An 18,963-nucleotide genomic window follows, 5' to 3' on the forward strand; every position below is an offset into this window, starting at 1 on the left:
CACAATGTTTAAACGATATTTGGACGAGTTCATGGATAGGAGCTAAACAGACAAATGATTCTGTGTAGAAAGTAAATGCAGATGCTGGTTTATACCGAAAATATGAACAGAAAGCTGTAGTAACTCAGCGGGACAGGCAGTATCGCTGGAACGGGTGACGTTTCGGGTCCACAAACTCCTTCAGAGTTAGGGATAAGGGAAACGTGAGATATAGACGATGATGTAGAGATAAAGAACAATTAATGAAAGATATACAAAAAAACTGTTTTGGAGCGGCGTGGTGGTGTGGGGCGGGGCAAAGTGGAGGTGGAGAGGGCCACCGGTGCGCCGGGGCGTGTCTGAGCGTCTACACAAAAGGCGGCAGAAACGGAGGTGCCACACTCTGCCGAGGATCCCGAGCGAGGTATGCTGCAGCCCGGGCTTCGTCGCTGGCCGCCCCGGGTCCGCATATAAGTCTGTGGGTCTGACCCGCGGAATAGATAAGGGGGGAATACGGCGGGTGTCGCGGGAGAGAGTTGAGGGTGGGGGTGAGGGTGGGAGGGCGGGGGGGGGGGGGGATAGGATATTTCAGAGAGATTTCAGCGAGGACTTACAGAGTGGGCCAAGGTGCGAGCGCTCAGCGCTGCGGGGTCGGTCAAAGAGTCTCCGGCGGGAACATTAACTAACCCTCTCATTTCCGAGAGTTTGCAGCATATTGTGTTTGGTTTCAGGTTTTTGGTTCGGCTGGTTTTGGTTGTGCTAGTGCTCCCGCTGTTGCCAAGTAGCCAGGATGCGGGACGCAGTGTGGATGGTCATCACTGTTTGCTGCACCGCGGGTGCCATCAACGCGTTGGCTTGTGGTGAGAGACGCTGTCTGTGACGCTCCCGATGCCGACTCTCCTTAAGGCCCATTCTGTCCGCTCATTTCGGTGTACGGGGAGATCCCAGCTCCGGGTCCGAACTGTGGGCACTTTCGCGTGGTCATGCCCCCCGCGCCCCCCCCCCCCCCTGTACCAGGGGCTATGCTACCCAGCGCGCACGCACACGGGCACACACGTTCACTCCCACATGAACACGCACACGGACACACACGCGCGCGCGCACACGCACACGCACATTAAACACGCACACACACACGCGCGCACACACACACACGCGCGCACAGACATACGCACACCTACACACACATTGCCACGCACTCCGTTCAAGGAACACGCGTGGATCCCCGGTGCAAGGTACGTGTCGGTCGGAGATGGGGGACAGTCTCTAACTCAGATTGTATGGGACAGCGAGATGGGCGACAGGGGCTGGTGTGGTGGGAGGGAGAACACTCCCGTGAGTGGGGAGGGAGGGTAGTGTGCAGCTGGCTGTAACATCGGCTCTGAGGCGGGGAGAATAATGGGCTGCAGGAATAGGGTTTGGTAGCGATAAGCCGAAGGATCGGCTGGCTCCCTCCAATAGCGACGTGCATAGCATCTTTACTGTGGAGGTACAAACAGTCCAGTAGCGTATTGCCATACCAAAGCACATACCCGATAAGCAAAGTGTACATACACCATCAACCGATCCAGCTTGAAAGACGCGCCATGTTTTGGCTAAAGTCCTGTCCACTGTAGATATTATGAGCGGTTCCCGTTGCAGGCGAGTCCCAGGCTGCTGCGAGTCTCTGGTCGTCACCTTCCCTGGACGTGCGGGTCAAGCTGCTTCTTCTGCCTTCCCCCAGTCTACCATCCCCCCTGTCAGCTGATCCTCCGGCTCCTATCAGACCCTCTTTGGCAGGCCGTTGCTAAAGTAATCTCCCGGAGAAGTACAGGAATACAGGTGCACGGTTCACTTAAAGAGGCGAGTCTGGTAAACAGAGTGGTGAAGAACGCGTGTGGCACGCTTGCCTTCATTTGGAACGGCATTGAGCGGAACTGCCAGCGCATCACGATGCAGCTGTACAGGTCGTTGGTGAGACCGAAGATAGTCATAAAATGCGGGACAGGCAGCATCTCTGGAGCAAAGGAATGTGAGGCATTTCTTCACTTCGTTGGTGAGACCACCATTTTTTGATTACAAAAGTAAGTTTATTGACATGCACACAATCACGGAAACTACCTTTCTCTTCGAGTCATGTCGGTTGAGCGACCAAGTCCTGTGAGCGGGCTAGGTGGACTACCAGGTAAGGCCGTGCCACACGCGAAGGATCACATCTCCTCTGCAGGAACTCCACCTGCCAGGTCCCGGATAGATTCGCCAATTGATCATGGCAGAGGATGCAGCTGAGGAAACATACTGGCATTTGAATATCCTCAGTAGGTCAAAGGGGTTTGATTATAATGTTTTTTTTTTAAATTTATTGTCACATGTACCGAGGTACAATTAAAATCTTTGCTGTCGTGTGCTAGCTGGTCAGCAGAAAGATCCTACATGATTACAACCAAGTCACACATAGAGTACAGAAACATGATAAAGGGAATAATGTTTATTGCGAGATTAGGTCCATAATGACCGATTGAATATTGTCCAAGGGCCACCTACAAGGGCGGTGGGCACCGCTCTCTGGGTGCCAGGAGACGGATAATCGACAGATCTGTGAGGAGATTAAGGAGAACATAGTTATGCCCGTCCCACTTAGGAAACCTAAACGGAAACCTCTGGAGACTTTGTGCCCCACCAAGGTTTCCGTGTGGTTCCCGCATGTCTTTGTCAATCTTCCTACCTGCTTCCACTACCTGCAACCTCCGGCAACCACCTGCAACCTCCGAGAACCGCACGCAAACGTTGGGTGAGGCGTTCCCTAAGTGGGACAGGGGCATAAGAGTGACAAATGCTGCTGTTAGAGTAGAGATTTAAGACAGTGGAATAATTATAAGGAGTTATTGCAAATCTGCTTCTGGGACCAACACACAAAGATTCTTCGCTAGGCTGGGTGATTAGATCACCCCTATGCCAGTGAGGCTACACTGCGAGCATTGTTTGCGAGTCTGGTCGCCCAGCTACAGGTGCCACGTCTTTAAGGGCGGCACGCTGGAGCTGCCTTTCAGGGCTTGCAGCTCCGGAGACCCGGTTTCGATTTCAACTACGGGTGCTGGCTGTACGGAGTTTGTACGATCTCCCCGTGAGCTGCTTGCCTGTTCTCCGAGTACGTTCTCCCACATTCCAAATACGTGCTGGTTTGTAGGTTCATTGGCTTGGTATAAGTGTAAAATTTCCCTAGTGTGTATTAATGTGCGGGGATCGTTTGGCGGTACGGAATCGGTCGGCCGAAGGGCCTGTTTCTGCGCTGTATCTCTAATCTAAACTAAAATAAGTTGGGAAGGGCGCATAAGAGATTCACCAGGATTTCATCTGGGCTTGCAGGCTTGAGTTACAGAGAGAGGTTGGATTGGTTGGAACTTTTTTCTTTGGAACGTCGGGGGCTGTTGGATGGCTTTATTGAGATTTGCAGGATCATGAAACCATGGATAAAGTGCACACAGTCTTTTTTTCCCAGTGGAGAGGAAATATAGAAAACAGGCTTAAAGTGAGAGGGAAAAGATTTAAGAGGGAACTCAGGCGCAACTGTTTCACTCAGATGATGGTCCGTTTGGCGAAAGAGGTGCCCAATGATGCTTTAGAAATGGATCCAATGACAACGTTTAAAATACATTTGAAAAGATATATGCATAGGAAGGTATTAATAGGATCTGGGCCAAATGTAGGCAAATATTTGTTTGTTCAGGGAACGTAGCGATGCGGGGGAGAGCCACCCAGTCCAGCACCGTCTCCAACGGAACTGCGGACAAAGCGATCGATGGATCTCGGGACGGCGACTACCGCCACGGTTCGTGCACCCACACCAAATCGGAGCCGGAGCCGTGGTGGAGAGTTGACCTGTTCGCACAGGAAAGTGTGCTCTCGGTGAAGATCACCAACAGGGCCGACTGCTGCTCCGACCGGTTCAAGCACGTGACGGTCCTTGTTGGCAATGCATTGAAACACGGCAAAGAAAACCCAGTGTAAGTATGCCCGCGGAAAATTGCTAGCGTCACAGGGCAAGTCGAGCACGAGCAATCTCAGTGACAGGTAATCCCCGAGGTGGGCGTGTGGTGGTGGTGGTGGTGGTGGTGGGGGGGGGGGGGGGGGGGGGGGGGGGGGGTTGTTGTCAGAACCAACCCAGTTACTGAGTGCCACATCCCTACTAAGGTCTGGGTGAAATGATCTCCCTCTGATCCCCTTTAATATTTCTATCCTTTAATTTAAACCTTTGCTAACCAAACAGATAGATGTCCCATACATAGATACAATCAGTTCAAACTTAAGGACAATAAATAGTTAAGGATATGAATTGGGATTTTACATTTCAGTAGTACAAGACGTTGGTGAGACCGCATACAGAGCACCAAGTTTAGGTTCGGTCAGCCTGCTGTTTCAAAAATGCCATTCCCTGGTGTAAAGAAGTTAAGTCTGACACACTGTAACTTTACTGAGTGTTTAATAAAGGCACATGTGAAGCACGTGCCAGTACTGACTGCATCTAGTCTTCAGGCGTACTGGAACCAAGGGAGGAGCAAGGGGAAGATATCACAGTTATACTGAGATGACTAAGGCGTGGTTAGTGGTATTGAGGTAGCTACATTATAGGTTGCATGCATAAACCATCTACACCTGGAAAGAGCGCTGAGAAGATTTACGGGGGTAACGCTATGTGTCGAGAGCCTGAGCAAAAGGGACAGGTTTGGCACGTTGGGACTGTTTCTTACAACGCAGGAGGCAGACGGGTGAACTTAAAGATGTAGAAATCAAGAGGGGAATGGATATGGCGAATGCATTAAGTCTTTTCCCAAGGTTAGGGGAATTTGAAACCGGGGGACATAAGGTGTTAAGTGAGAGGGGAAAGGGTTAATCGGAACCTAAGGACCACATTTAAAAAAAATACATTTGGACTGGTATGTGGATTGGAAAGGTGGAGAGTGGTATGGGCCAAATGCAGGCAAGTCGCGAATTCTGGTGACCTACAAGCCAAAGAGTTCAGCGAATATCCACCAGGCGGTTACAGGGATGGAGGGGTTGTTTTACAAAGAGGTGACACAATTACGGTAACCTGATGTACTGTCCTGGTTAGAGCATTGAAAGGGAGATCAGAGGGAACGAGCAATGGTTTATCGGCCCTCATCAGGCAAGGAGGGGGTTACCTGGGCCGGGGTGGGGAGTGCTTAGATCAGGGGACACTTGGAGTGTGTGGACACCTCTATGGGAGGGAATGTCAGTGGGGATGGGACAGTTCTGTGGCAGAGACTGTCGGTGTGGGTGGGGCAGCTCTGTGGCAGAGACTGTCGGTGTGGGTGGGGCAGCTCTGTGGCAGAGACTGTCGGTGTGGGTGGGGCAGCTCTGTGGCAGAGACTGTCGGTGTGGGTGGGGGTGAATAGCTTTGTGTGGGGCGGGGGCAGCTGATGGGGTACGGCTGTGTTGTTCGATAGACTCCTCTCGCAGCTGCCTGTGCCTGTGTCCCAGGGCGGGCGGGGGTGGAGGTTGGGGGGTAGGTAGGTAGGGGGTGGGGGGGGGGGGGGGGGGGGGGGGGGGGGGGGGGGATGGGGGGGGGGGGGGGGGGGGGGGGGGGGGGAGGGGGGGGGGGGGGAGGGGGGGGGGGGGGACGGGGGGGGGGGGGGGGGGGGGGCTGTGACCGCCACTACTTGCTGACCACCATGGATCTTCCTTCCCTGCAGGTGCGGGACGATCTCCGATCTGGGGCCCGGGGAGACCGCCGTCCTCGACTGTCACGGGATGCTTGGGCGCTTTGTTGACGTGGTGACCGGCCACCACATTCTGACCCTATGCGAAGTGGAAGTGTACGCGCGTGATTGTGGGGCGAGGGGCGAATGGCGCGCAGTCCAGCATCCTGAATGATACCATGTTAATCTAATCGTCTCTGCCCGCACGACATCCATATCTCCCCATCCCCTGCCTGTCTCCGCGCTTATCTAATACCTATCGTATCTGCTCCACCACCACCCTTGGCAATGCGTTCCAGGTCGGTCCCTGAAGCTGTCCACCCTTTTCCTGTAGGTAATACATAAATGATAATGTTAGACCTCCTCTGCACCCTTTCCAAACCCTCCACATCCTTTCTATAAAGGGGCGAACGGAACTGCACGCAATATTACAACTGAGGCCAAAACAAAGTTTTGTAAAGCTGTAACTTATCTTTCTGGCTCTTGTGCTGAATAAAATTGTGAAGCATCCACGTGACTGTCGCCTACTGATTCGTCGCTCAAGTCAAGTCAAGTTCATTCGTCACATACGTGACACACAGTGCAGTGAAATGTGCAGTGAAATTAAAAGTGGCAATGCTTCCGAATTGTGCACAAACAACTACAAAAGAGAGTGGAACAGAATCACTTATCCACATATTAAATATCTGTGGGAGGAAATAAATGAAAAAAACAGCAATTTTAAAAAGACACCACAAAACTGTAAATTGGCAGAGTACGTTACTCACTGGTGAGGTAGGAGTTTACAGTCCTAATGGCCTCTGGGAAGAAACTCTTTCTCATACTCTCCGTTTTCACAGCCTGGCAACGGAGGCGTGGCAAACCCATGTCATGGTTTGTCAGATAGCCATGTAAAATACTCTATGTCTGTCGGCGCCTTTCGCGGTGGGAAGGGGAGGGAAGAGAAATCCATAATCCTCCAACACGACCTGTTCCATTCCGTGCACAAACCTGGGATAGACAGAAAGTGCTGGAGTAACTCAGTGTGTCAGGTGCCATTTCTCGAGAAAAAGGATTGGTGACGTTTCGGGTCGGAACTCTTCTTCAGACTGAAGGTAAGGGGGTGGAAGATGACATTGGAAGGGCGGGATGGGAATGTGTGAAGAGTTGGAGGCGAAAAAGAAACGGAAACGTCACCCGTCTGTTTTCTGCAGAGATGCTGCCTGACCCGCTGGGTTACTCCAACACTTTGTATCTATATGTGGTGTAAACCAGCATCTGCAGTTCCTTGTATCTCCTCGAGTCTGGGCTGTCCGCCTAATCACGTGGTTTTCCGACGGCACCAATCTCGGCCTCGCCGCCAATCCCCGACCCGCGTAAAGCGGACACTTTGGTAAGAAAGGCACTGAGGTCATTCAAGAGTGGCGGGGAGTGCGGGATGCGCCTCGGGTACCCGCACGCACAGGAACCCAACTTCTGCCGGCGACTCCACGCCGACGGTCGGCACCTTACACTGGCGGACACACGACCCTGCAGCACACTTTGTAGGCCTGGGCATAGGCAAGCGACTGCTTGAGCTTGCGGAGGGAGGAGAGAGTAAACAGCTATCAGGAGGCGTCTGGCGTCGGTAACAACCGTGCCGGCGATTTCAGTAACCACCGAGCGGGAGAGGCCGCACCGGCGACAGCTGGACGGTGACCGTCGGCTTTCTGGTCCCACGTGGCGCCAGCAGAGGTGAAGCAGAATGCCGCTTGGAACTATAGGGAGAGAGGTTGAACAAACGGCTTGTTTTCTCTGGGGCGTCGGAGGACGAGGGGACACCTGATAGAATTATATTAGGAGAGGCATAGATGTGGTAGAGAGGCAGAACATTTTTTTCCCGGGGGGGTGAAAATGCCAAAGACTGAAGGGCGTAGCTTTTAGGTGAGAGGGGCTAAGGTTAAAAGAGACGTGCAGTGTTAGTTTATTTTTTCAAAGAGAGTGGTGGGTGCCTGCAACACGGTACTAGAGGTGGTGGAGACAGACACGACAGTGGAGTTTAAGCGGCGTTAAGTAGGGCAAAACGATATGCAATGGATGGAGTGATGTAGATCACGCGTGGCAGAGATTAGTTTAATTTTACATCAGGGTCGGCACGGTCACTGTGGGCCGAAGGGCCTGTTCCTGTGCTGTAATATCCACTGACACACGCAGGGATACATAACCATGCATCGTACGAAGCAAAAACACTCTCACACACGGATAAGCACACACGCACCTGCATACACACACACACACACACACACACACACACACACACACACACACACACACACACACACACACACACACACACACACACACACACACACACACACACACACACACACACACACACACACACACACACACACACACACACACACACACACACACACACACACACACACACACACACACACACACACACACACACACACACACACACACACACACACACACACACACACACACACACACACACACACACACACACACACACACACACACACACACACACACACACACACACACACACACACACACACACACACACACACACACACACACACACACATTCGCGCGCGCACACATACATACCAGTTTCCTTTATCATCGTTAATCTTTGCATAACTTTCATTCATTTGTTGGGAAGGTGGACAGAAAAAGGTGTCGTAGCTCAACGGACAGCTCTGGAGAGAAGGAATTGGTGACGTTTCAGGTCTAGACGCCTCCTGGCGTCCTCTTTGGTCTACATCATCGTCCATATCTCTCGTTTCCATTTCCCATGAGTTTCAGTCTCGAGAAAGGTCTCGACCCGAAACGTCACTCTTTCCTTCTCTCCAGAGATGCTGCTTGTCCCGCTGAGTTACTCCAGAATTTTGCATATACCTAAACACAGCGACAGACAAACATACACACACAAACACACACACACACACACACACACACACACAGTCGCGCACACACCCACCCACACACACACACAGACACACACGCACTCACACACACATGCACAGGCACACACATACACACACACACATACACAAACACTCTCTCTCACACGCACTCACACATACACAAACACTCTCTCACACACACACTCACACATACAGGCACAGCCCAGAAAACTGCCCGTGACGATGGGGTGGAACGGGCGGACATAGACGGGAGAATATCACGCAAGGGGCAGAACAGTGCGCATTTCATAAACGAATCTGGGGAATGAACCATCAGTCCTTTCCTGGCAGGTGAGGAAGATTCTGGAACAAGATGTCACACTTGTCATTTGCCATACGTCCAGACACGAGATTCTTTCCACACTCGTCCCCTGAGCTATTAGGAGTTACACTTGCAATTTAATCTGCTCTCCTAATCTATCGCTTGGTATAAATACTTAAGATCATCACCAATTTGGTGCCCACTAATCAGTTCTGCATCCTGTCGGTTCGATTACAGTTCTGAGTTCTGTCGTTTCCAGGTCTATAGCTTTCTGTTTCCAGTTGTGTTTGGATTTTGGGTTTTCTTCAGTACTTCTCGGTGAGCCTGCATTCGAGTCCTTTCCATTTCTGAGCCTGCTGACAGATTAGTCGGCCAGTATGGACTCGGCAGGCAATTCTGATCAGCCCGACCAGATTCTTGGCGCGCCCAGTTCCGAGCTTGAGGATTACTGACTCGGTTATGCAGTGCTGTTCAACACTCCATTCAAGGCGCCTATTCTTGGCGCCCATGAGGTTCGAATAGAGAGGCCCGGGACCGTTGGAGAGCAGTGGGGGAGGGTCAGGGCGGTGAGTACTTAAATCGGGCGCGGGGCTTTATTTCACAGAGGCCCGGGACCGTTGGAGAGCAGTGGAAGAGGGTCAGGGCGGTGATTACTTAAATCGGGCGCGGGGCTTGTTTTCACAGAGGCCCAGGACCGTTGGTGCAGTGGAGGAGGGTCAGGGCGGTGAGTACTTAAATCGGGCGCGGGGCTTGTTTTCACAGAGGCCCGGGACCGTTGGAGAGCAGTGGAGGAGGGTCAGGGCGGTGAGTACTTAAATCGGGCGCGGGGCTTGTTTTCACAGAGGCCCGGGACCGTTGGAGAGCAGTGGAGGAGGGTCCGTAACGTTCCACACTCCATAGGGAGGGTTCTGGTGGGAGCCGCTGATTGGTGGAAGCAGACTAGAGGAAGCAGCTGATTGGGTGCAACCTCAGGTTAGCATTTGTGCTTTCTGGTTAAAGGTGCAGTGCTTTAGTAAAGGTACAGTGGGCTAAAGGTACAGTGCTTTTTGTTTACAGGTACAGTTTAAAGGTCACGAGGGAGCAGCTGTTGTGAGTCAGATACCTGCTGATTTCTCCCAACAGTTTCTATTGTATTATACTGGTATCAGATCCAGGGTAAGGCGGGAGAATGACAGCCAGAGCAGTGTACTGTTCTGGATGTCAGATGTGGGAGGTCATGGCGTCGGATGCCCCTCCAGACGTCCATATCTGCACCAGGTGCTGCGATATGGGGCTCCTAAGGGACCGTATTAGGATCCTGGAGCAGCAGCTCGATGACCTCGCTCTGATCAGGGAGAGTGAGGAGGTCATAGAGGGGAGTTATAGGGAGGTGGTCACTCCAAAACCACGGGAGAGAGCCATGTGGGTCACGTTAAGGAAGGGCAAGGGGCAGAGGCAGGAACGAGTGAGTACTCCAATGTCGGTACACCTCGCAAATAAGTACTCCTGTTTGAATACGGATGGGGGTGACGGCATACCCGGGGGTAGTGACAGCGGACGGGCCTCCAGCACAGAGACCGGCCCTGTTGCTCCAAAAGGTAGGGAAAAAAAGAGGGCAATAGTAATTGGGGACTCTATTGTTAGGGGGTCGGATAGGCGATTCTGTGGACGCAGTCGGGAGACCAGCATGGTGGTCTGCCTCCCTGGTGCCAAGGTCTCGGACGTGTCTCAACGCATCCAAGATATCCTTAAATCAGAGGGAGAGGAGCCTGAGGTCGTGGTACATATAGGTACCAATGACATAGGTAAAAAAGGGAAGAGGTCCTGAAGGGAGGATTTAGTGAGTTGGGAGGAGAGTTAAGAAAAAGGACCAAAAAGGTAACAATCTCAGGATTACTGCCTGTGCCACGCGACAGTGAGAGTAGGAATGGAGCGAGGTGGAGGATAAGTGCGTGGCTGAAAGACTGGTGCAGAGGGCAGGGATTCAAGTTTCTGGATCATTGGGACTTATTTCGGGGAAGGTGGACACTGTACAGAAAGGATGGATTGCACTTGAACCCGAGGGGGACCAATATCCTAGCGGGGAAATTTGCAAACGCTGCTGGGGAGACTTTAAACTCGAATGGTTGGGGCGAGGGACTCAAATAGCGAAATGGGAGGCAGAATGGGAGGCAGGAAGCAGAAAAGGGAAGCACTGGGACACACGAGGAGTAAGAAAAAAAAGGAATTAAACAGAGAATAAGAGACGGGGGCTTTCTTAAATGTGCATGTTTTAATTCTAGGAGCATTGTGACAGAAACGTGGATGAGCTTAGAGTCTGGATAGACACCTGGAAGCATGATGTTGTGGCGATCAGTGAAACGTGGTTGCAGGAGGGCTGTGATTGGAAACTAAATATTCCAGGATTTCGTTGCTTCAGGTGTGATAGAATTGGAGGGGCAAGAGGTGGAGGTGTTGCATTGCTAGTCAGGGAAGATATTACAGCAGTTCTTTGGATTGGAGGGCTCATCTAGGGAGGCTATTTGGGTGGAATTGAGAAGTGGGAAAGGTGTAACAACACTTATAGGGGTGTATTATAGACCGCCAAACGGGGAACGAGAATTGGAAGAGCAAATATGTAAGGAGATAGCAGATATTAGTAGTAAGCACAAGGTAGTGATTGTGGGAGATTTCAACTTTCCACACATAGACTGGCAAACACATTCTGTAAATGGGCTGGATGGGTTGGAGTTTGCAAAATGTGTGCAGGATAGTTGTTTGCAGCAATACATAGAGGTACCTACTAGAGTAGGGGCAGTGCTGGACCTCCTGTTAGGAAATGAGACGGGACAGGTGGCAGAGGTATGCGTTGGGGAGCACTTCGGGTCCAGTGATCACAATACCATTAGTTTCAATATAATTATGGAGAGGGTCAGAACTGGACCTAGGGTTGAGATTTTTGATTGGAGAAAGGCTAATTTGGATGAGATGCGAGATGATTTAAAAGGAGTGAACTGGGACATTATGTTTTATGGGAAAGATGTAGAAGAGAAATGGAAGACATTTAAAGGGGACATTTTAAGAGTACAGAATCTTTATGTTCCTGTTCGGTTGAAAGGAAACAGTAAAAATTGGAAAGAGCCCTGGTTTTCAAGGGAAATTGGACATCTTGTTCGGAAAAAGAGGGAGATCTACAATAATTATAGGCAGAATGAAGTAAATGGGGTGCTTGAGGAGTATAAGGAATGTAAAAAGAATCTTAAGAAAAAAAATAGAAAAGCTAAAAGGAGAAATGAGGTTGCTTTGGCAAGTAAGGTGAAAGTAAATTCAAAGGGTTTCTACAGCTATATTAATAGCAAAAGATAACGAGGGATAAAATCGGTCCATTGGAGAGACAGAGTGGACAGTTATCTGCAAGGCCAAAAGAGATGGGGGAGATATTGAACAATGTTTTTTCTTCGGTATTCACCAAGGAGAAGGATATTGAATTATGTGACGTAAGGGAAATTAGTAGAGTAGCTATGGATACTATGAGGTTCAAAGTAAAAGAAGTACTGACACTTTTGAAAAATATAAAAGTGGATAAGTCTCCAGGTCCTGACAGGATATTCCCTAGGACATTGAGGGAAGTTAGTGTAGAAATAGCCGGGGCTATGACATAAATATTTCAAATGTCATTAGAAACTGGAATAGTCCCCGAGGATTGGCGTACTGCGCATGCTGTTCCATTGTTTAAAAAGGGTTCTAAGAGTAAACCTAGCAATTATAGACCTGTTAGTTTGACTTCAGTGGTGGTCAAATTAATGAAAAAGATACTTAGAGATAATATATATACGTATCTAGATTAACAGGGCCTGATTAGGAACAGTCAACATGGATTTGTGCCTGGAAGGTCATGTTTGACTTATCTTCTTGAATTTTTTGATGAAGTTACAAGGGGAAATTGACGAGGGTAAAGCAGTGGATGTTGTCTATATGGACTTTAGTAAGGCCTTTGACAAGGTTCCTCATGGAAGGTTGGTTAAGAAGGTTCAACTATTGGGTATAAATGCAGGAATAGCAAGATGGATTCAACAGTGGCTGAATGGGCGAAGTCAGAGGGTAATGGTGGATGGCTGTTTATCGGGTTGGAGGCAGGTGACTAGTGGGGTGCCTCAGGGATCTGTGTTGGGTCCTTTGTTGTTTGTCATGTACATCAAAGATCTGGATGAAGGTGTGGTAAATTGGATTAGTAAGTATGCAGATGATACCAAGATAGGGGGTGTTGTAGATAATGAAGTGGATTTCCAAAGTCTACAGAGTGATTTAGGCCATTTGGAAAAATGGGCTGAAAGATGGCAGATGGAGTTTAATGCTGATGAATGTAAGGTGCTACACCTTGGCAGGACAAATCAAAATAGGACGTACATGGTAACTGGCAGGGAATTGAAGAATACAGTTGAACAGAGGGACCTGGGTATAACCGTGCATAGTTCCTTGAAGGTGGATTCTCATATAGATAGGGTGGTAAAGAAAGCTTTTGGTATGCTAGTCTTTATAAATCAGAGCATTGAATATAGAAGCTGGGATGTAATGTTAAAATTGTACAAGGCATTGGTGAGACCAAATCTGGAGTATGGTGTACAATTTTGGTCGCCCAATTATAGGAAAGATGTCAACAAAATAGAGAGAGTACAGAGGAGATTTACTAGAATGTTGCCTTGGTTTCAACAACTAATTTACAGAGATAGGTTGAATAAGTTAGGTCTTTATTCTCTGGAGCGCAGAAGGTTAAGGGGGGACCTGATAGAGGTCTTTAAAATGATGAGAGGGATAGACAGAGTTGATGTGGACAAGCTTTTCCCTTTGAGAATAGGGAAGATTCAAACAAGAGGACATGACTTCAGAATTAAGGGACAGAATTTCGTTGTCTCTGTACTGTACACTGACAATGACAATAAATTGAATCATTTCATTTCATTTCAGAAGTTTAGGGGTAATATGAGGGGGAACTTCTTTACTCAGAGAGTGGTAGCGGTGTGGAATGAGCTTCCAGTGGAAGTGGTGGAGGCAGGTTCATTGGTATCATTTAAAAATAAATTGGATAGGCATATGGATGAGAAGGGAATGGAGGGTTATAGTCTGAGTGCAGGCAGGTGGGACTAAGGGGAAACAAAGTTGTTCGGCACGGACTTGTAGTGCCGAGATGGCCTGTTTCCGTGCTGTAATTGTTATATGGTTATATGGTTAATAGACCAAATCGTAGCGACCATCCCGCAGTTGGCAAACATTGTCAACCAGGTCCTGTCACACCTCCCACCGCCGCCAATCCCTCCCGTCTCTGCTGATGCCTCTCCGCCGCCAATTCGTCGTCCAGCCCATTCGGGCACCAGCTCATCCGACCCAGACAGGTGAAATGGCGACCTTGCTACCTGCAGGTCATTCCTATCCCAGTGCGGCTTGGTTTTTGAGCTACGACCGTCCCGCTATGACGGGGGGGGGGGGGGGGGGGGGGGGGGGGGGGGGGGTCGGGTTGGGATGAGGGAGAGGGGGTGTGAATAGGAGAGGGTTGGGAGGGGGACGTGGCGGGTGGGTTTGGAGGGGACGGAGGGGAGAGAGGGATGTTTTGGATTAAGGAGGGTTGGAAGGGCATGTCAATAAGCACGGGACAGCGGGGAGAGGGGTGTGAATATGGAGGGGACTGGGGGTGGTGTGGGAACAAGGTGTGAATAGAGGGGCGGTTGCAAAGGGAGAGGGGTTGAATAGAGGGGGGGTTTGGGAAGGGGTAGGTGTTTGAATAGGGAGGGAACAGGGGGGGAAAGAGGTGGGAATAGGGGTAGTTCTGGGGTGCGCGGCCGTCGGTGACCTACCTGTCTCACAGCTCTTCCATGTGAACTGTAGGGGCCGTGGCACCTGTTGATGTCGACACCGACACCGCCATTGCTGCACCTCCGCTCACAGGCACCGCACTCACTCGCCGGGTAACTGCCTCAATCCAGCGCAGTGACAGTCGCTATCTCATTGGGTAACCATCTGTACCTGCGCGAGTAAGGTCATCAATGCAGGGCGGCGAGTATTGCTAGCGAATTGGGTAACCACCACTAACTCACAGGCTAGCTTCGTCAACGCAGAGTAGTAACCGTCACTAGCTCACCAGGTAATCATGTCAATGCAGAGAGGTAACTTTCACTAACTTACTGGGTAGACTCCTCAATATAGGGCAGTGACGATCACTAACTCACAGATTAACATTGTTAACTCAGTGGTAACCGCCACTAACTCAGGTCGTCAATGTACGGCAGGAAAATATTCCTAACTTGGTAATACTTGCTAACAGCCGCAACCATCACTAACGCACTGCAAGGGGGGGGGGGAGGGGGGGTGAGTAAGTTGGGGAGGATGCAGAAGAATGGAGGCACAAGAGGTGCAGATGCTGGAATCTGGAGTTTATCGCCTGGTCACAAGGATTTGAGTTGTCAGGAAGAGAATGGTTCTGCTGCGATTGTTTCCCCGGTAGTAAAGGAGGCTGAGAGGTGCAATGATATATACTTTTCGGAAAGGCATAGATCGGATAGATAGTCAACGATCTGTTTTGCACGGTAGCGGTGTCTAAAATGAAAGGGTAAGATGGGAGAGATTTAAAAATACCCTGAGAGGTAGGTTTTTCACATGCCGATTAGCTGTAATCTTGAAGAAGCTGTCTGGAGGCAGGAACAACAACATTTAAAAGTGATCTGGACAAGTACTTGAATGAGTAGGGCAGAACCACAGAATTAATGAAGGCATTGAGTCGGGTTGCAGCATTATAGAACTTTGGTCAAGCCACATTTGCATTATTGTTAGCAGTTCCGATCGCCCCATTACAGGAATGATGTGGAAGCTTTGGAGAGAGTGCAGAGGAGGTTCTCCAAAATGCTACCCTAGTTAGAGCTACAAGGAGAGGATGGACAGACTTGCATTGTTTAGTCTAGAACACCAAAGGTTGGGAGGAGACTGTACAGAAGTGAATACAATGATAAAGGACATTCTTCTTCCTCGTGTCCGGCCATCGTCTATATCACGTCTTTCCGGTCGGTCAGTGACGGTTGACGGTCGGTGGTTGCAGAATTGACTACTTCAGTCAGTCACTGTGGTACAATTTCTGTCCTCAGCATTGCCCGGGATGCGCCACGTGGAGGCTTCTGCTAGCATCCGATAAAGGACATGGGTGGGCTAGACAGTCCGAACCCTTTCCCCCCGGTGCAAATGAAAAATACACGAGGGCATAGCTTTATGGTCAGAGGGGCAAAGTTAAAGGAGATGTGCATGGCAGGTTTTGTTTTACACAGAGTGTATTGGGTGCCGGGAACACACTGCCAGAGGTGGTGGGGAAGGCAGATACCACAACCATGTTGCACAGGCGTTTTGTACGCGGGGAATGGTTGGATGTGGACCACATGGCGGCGGAGGAGATTAGTTTAAATTGACAGCATGTTCAGAGGGTCCATGCTGTACTATTCTATATTCTCTCTGTGGGATTGGTACAGGTACCCACACGGTTGACTGACGGGCCTGTTTCATGTATGTTGTTTCGGTACGGGTATGGTTTCGATGGGCTGAAGGGCTTGTTTCTACGCGGCACCGCTACGAATTTCCACCAAATCGCGGTTCCTGTAGTGGTGAGACAGCAGAACTACCTGCGGTGTCTCTATGTACAGGGTAACTGGCATAAACTCGTGGTGAAATCCCCTGTACACAGTGTGCTTCACGGCAAACTCACGCAATAATCCCGCTGTTAACTCCCGGGCCGCTTCGGCGGAATTGCTCATAGGACCTACGGCCCGGGTCCCCTCCCGAGAGCCGGCCCCAGGAAACATGAGCCGACTTTCCGCGATGCCCAGCGTGTCGTTCCGTGACGCTGAGAGGCGCATATTGTACCGGCTGCTCCTGCACACTATACAATTCCTCACTCTCGTCTTCCATCCTGACACGCACTGGCGGTCCGTGTTACCACATTTACATCGGGGACCCGGGGTGGAGAGTGTTGCACATGGCCGTGGCCTGTAACAGGTACTTGAGCCGGTTCACGGACTCGTCAGCTGCCGGTCACTTCTGCGGCGAGGAAGAGACCTGTCCCACGTCTACATAGAAACATAGAAACATAGAAATTAGGTGCAGGAGTAGGCCATTCGGCCCTTCGAGCCTGCACCGCCATTCAATATGATCATGGCTGATCATCCAAATCAGTATCACGTACCTGCCTTATCTCCATACCCTCTGATCCCCTTGGCCACAAGGGCCACATCTAACTCCCTCTTAAATATAGCCAATGAACTGGCCTCAACTACCATCTGTGACAGGGAGTTCCAGAGAATCACCACTCTCTGTGTGAACAAAGTTCTCCTCATCTCGGTTTTAAAGGATTTCCCCCTTATCCTTAAGCTGTGACCCCTTGTCCTGGACTTCCCCAACATCGGGAACAATCTTCCTGCATCTAGCCTGTCCAACCCCTTAAGAATTTTGTAAGTTTCTATAAGATCCCCTCTCAATCTCCTAAATTCTAGAGAGTATAAACCAAGTCCAGTCTTTCTTCATAAGACAGTCCTGACATCCCAGGAATCAGTCTGGTGAACCTTCTCTGCACTCCCTCTATGGCAATAATGTCCTTCCTTAGATTTGGAGACCAAAACTGCACGCAATACTCCAGGTGTGGTCTCACCAAGACCCTGTACAACTGCAGTAGAACCCCCCTGCTCCTATACTCAAATCCTCTTGCTATGAAAGCCAACATACCATTCGCTTTCTTTACTGCCTGCTGCACCTGCATGCCTACCTTGAATGAGTGGTGTACCGTGACACCCAGGTCTCGCTGCATCTCCCCCTTCCCCAATCGTCCACCATTTAGATAATAGTCTGTTTTCCCGTTTTTGCCACCAAAATGGATAACCTCACATGTATCCACATTATACTACATCTGCCAAACATTTGCCCACTCACCCAGCCTATCCAAGTCACCTTGCAGTCTCCTAGCATCCTCCTCACACCTAACACTGCCCCCCAGCTTAGTGTCATCCGCAAACTTGGAGATATTGCCTTAAATTCCCTCATCCAGATCATTAATATATATTGTAAACAGCTGGGGTCCCAGTACTGAGCCTTGCGGTACCCCACTAGTCACTGCCTGCCATTGTGAAAAGGACCCGTTTACTCCTACTCTTTGCTTCCTGTTTGCCAGTCAGTTCTCTATCCACATCAATACTGAACCCCCAATGCCGTGTGCTTTAAGTTTGCACATGGAGTGTGAGAGGTTGCAGCCCCTGTAAGGCTATCTGAAGGGGCTGTTCCTCAACTATTGGCCACATGTTGGCCCCACGCTCCTGATATTTGGGCACCTGGTACAGAGAATGGAAGGCCGGGAGGGAAGAGGGGGATCTCCCTGTCCGTCTGCTCCTGGTCCAGGCCAAAATGGCCATTCGCTGGTCCAGGCAGCGAGTAGTCGACGACCGCACCGGGATTGGCTGCCTGCCCCTTTTCCGGGCCCACTTCTGTGCCCGCGTGTCCCTGGAGAGGGAACACACGGTTTCCACGAGAACTCTGGAGGCCTTCCGTGAACGCAGCTCGCCGCGGGAGGTCGAGTGTATTGTTGATAATGTTAGCGGTATATTAATCTGATCAACATTTGTTTGTAAACTGTCAACATAGGCGGCCTTTGATCGTGTTAATGCTCTGTAGGTTACTTTTTGAATAATAGTATGTGTATAATAATAAAAGGGTAACATGTAGCTCCGAGACTGGGCACGAACACTGGGTCCGGTGATCTGTTACTGATCCGTGACAGTAATCTATCGAAAACGGAATATTCGGCCAGAATTCTGACACTCCATCTCCCCTTCTTTCACTATCGTCGTCCTCTCCCCTCCTCGTTTCATTTCCACTTGCTCTCCTCTCACTTTAACTCTCTCTCATCCATTCTCTCTGACCACCTCTCCTTTCACCCAATCCCCCCCTCACCCAACTGATGTCCCTCATCCCTCTCTCCCTCCCCTGTGCCTCCAACTTCCCTTTCCCCCTCCATTCGTCTCCCTCACAGTTTATCTTTCCACACTCTCTGCTTCCCTCTCTTCCAATGCCACCTCCCTCCCTTCATTCGCCC

The 18,963-nt window shown here is 50.3% G+C and overlaps 1 protein-coding gene across 1 annotated transcript in view; it reads left to right on the forward strand.

The window, feature by feature from the left end:
- Window positions 1-322: 322 nt before the first annotated feature.
- LOC129706177 (uncharacterized) overlaps window positions 323-18,963 on the forward strand; it is a 57,743-nt gene continuing 39,102 nt past the window's right edge. The window contains exons 1-6 of the mRNA XM_055650226.1: window positions 323-403; window positions 711-839; window positions 3,686-3,962; window positions 5,670-5,842; window positions 14,733-14,856; window positions 18,212-18,461. Coding sequence (XP_055506201.1) covers window positions 770-839; window positions 3,686-3,962; window positions 5,670-5,842; window positions 14,733-14,856; window positions 18,212-18,461 — 894 coding nt within the window. The 5' untranslated portion in view covers window positions 323-403; window positions 711-769. The remainder of the gene's footprint in view (window positions 404-710; window positions 840-3,685; window positions 3,963-5,669; window positions 5,843-14,732; window positions 14,857-18,211; window positions 18,462-18,963) is intronic.

Source organism: Leucoraja erinacea, chromosome 2, assembly GCF_028641065.1.
Source record: "Leucoraja erinacea ecotype New England chromosome 2, Leri_hhj_1, whole genome shotgun sequence".
Lineage (NCBI taxonomy): Eukaryota > Metazoa > Chordata > Chondrichthyes > Rajiformes > Rajidae > Leucoraja > Leucoraja erinaceus.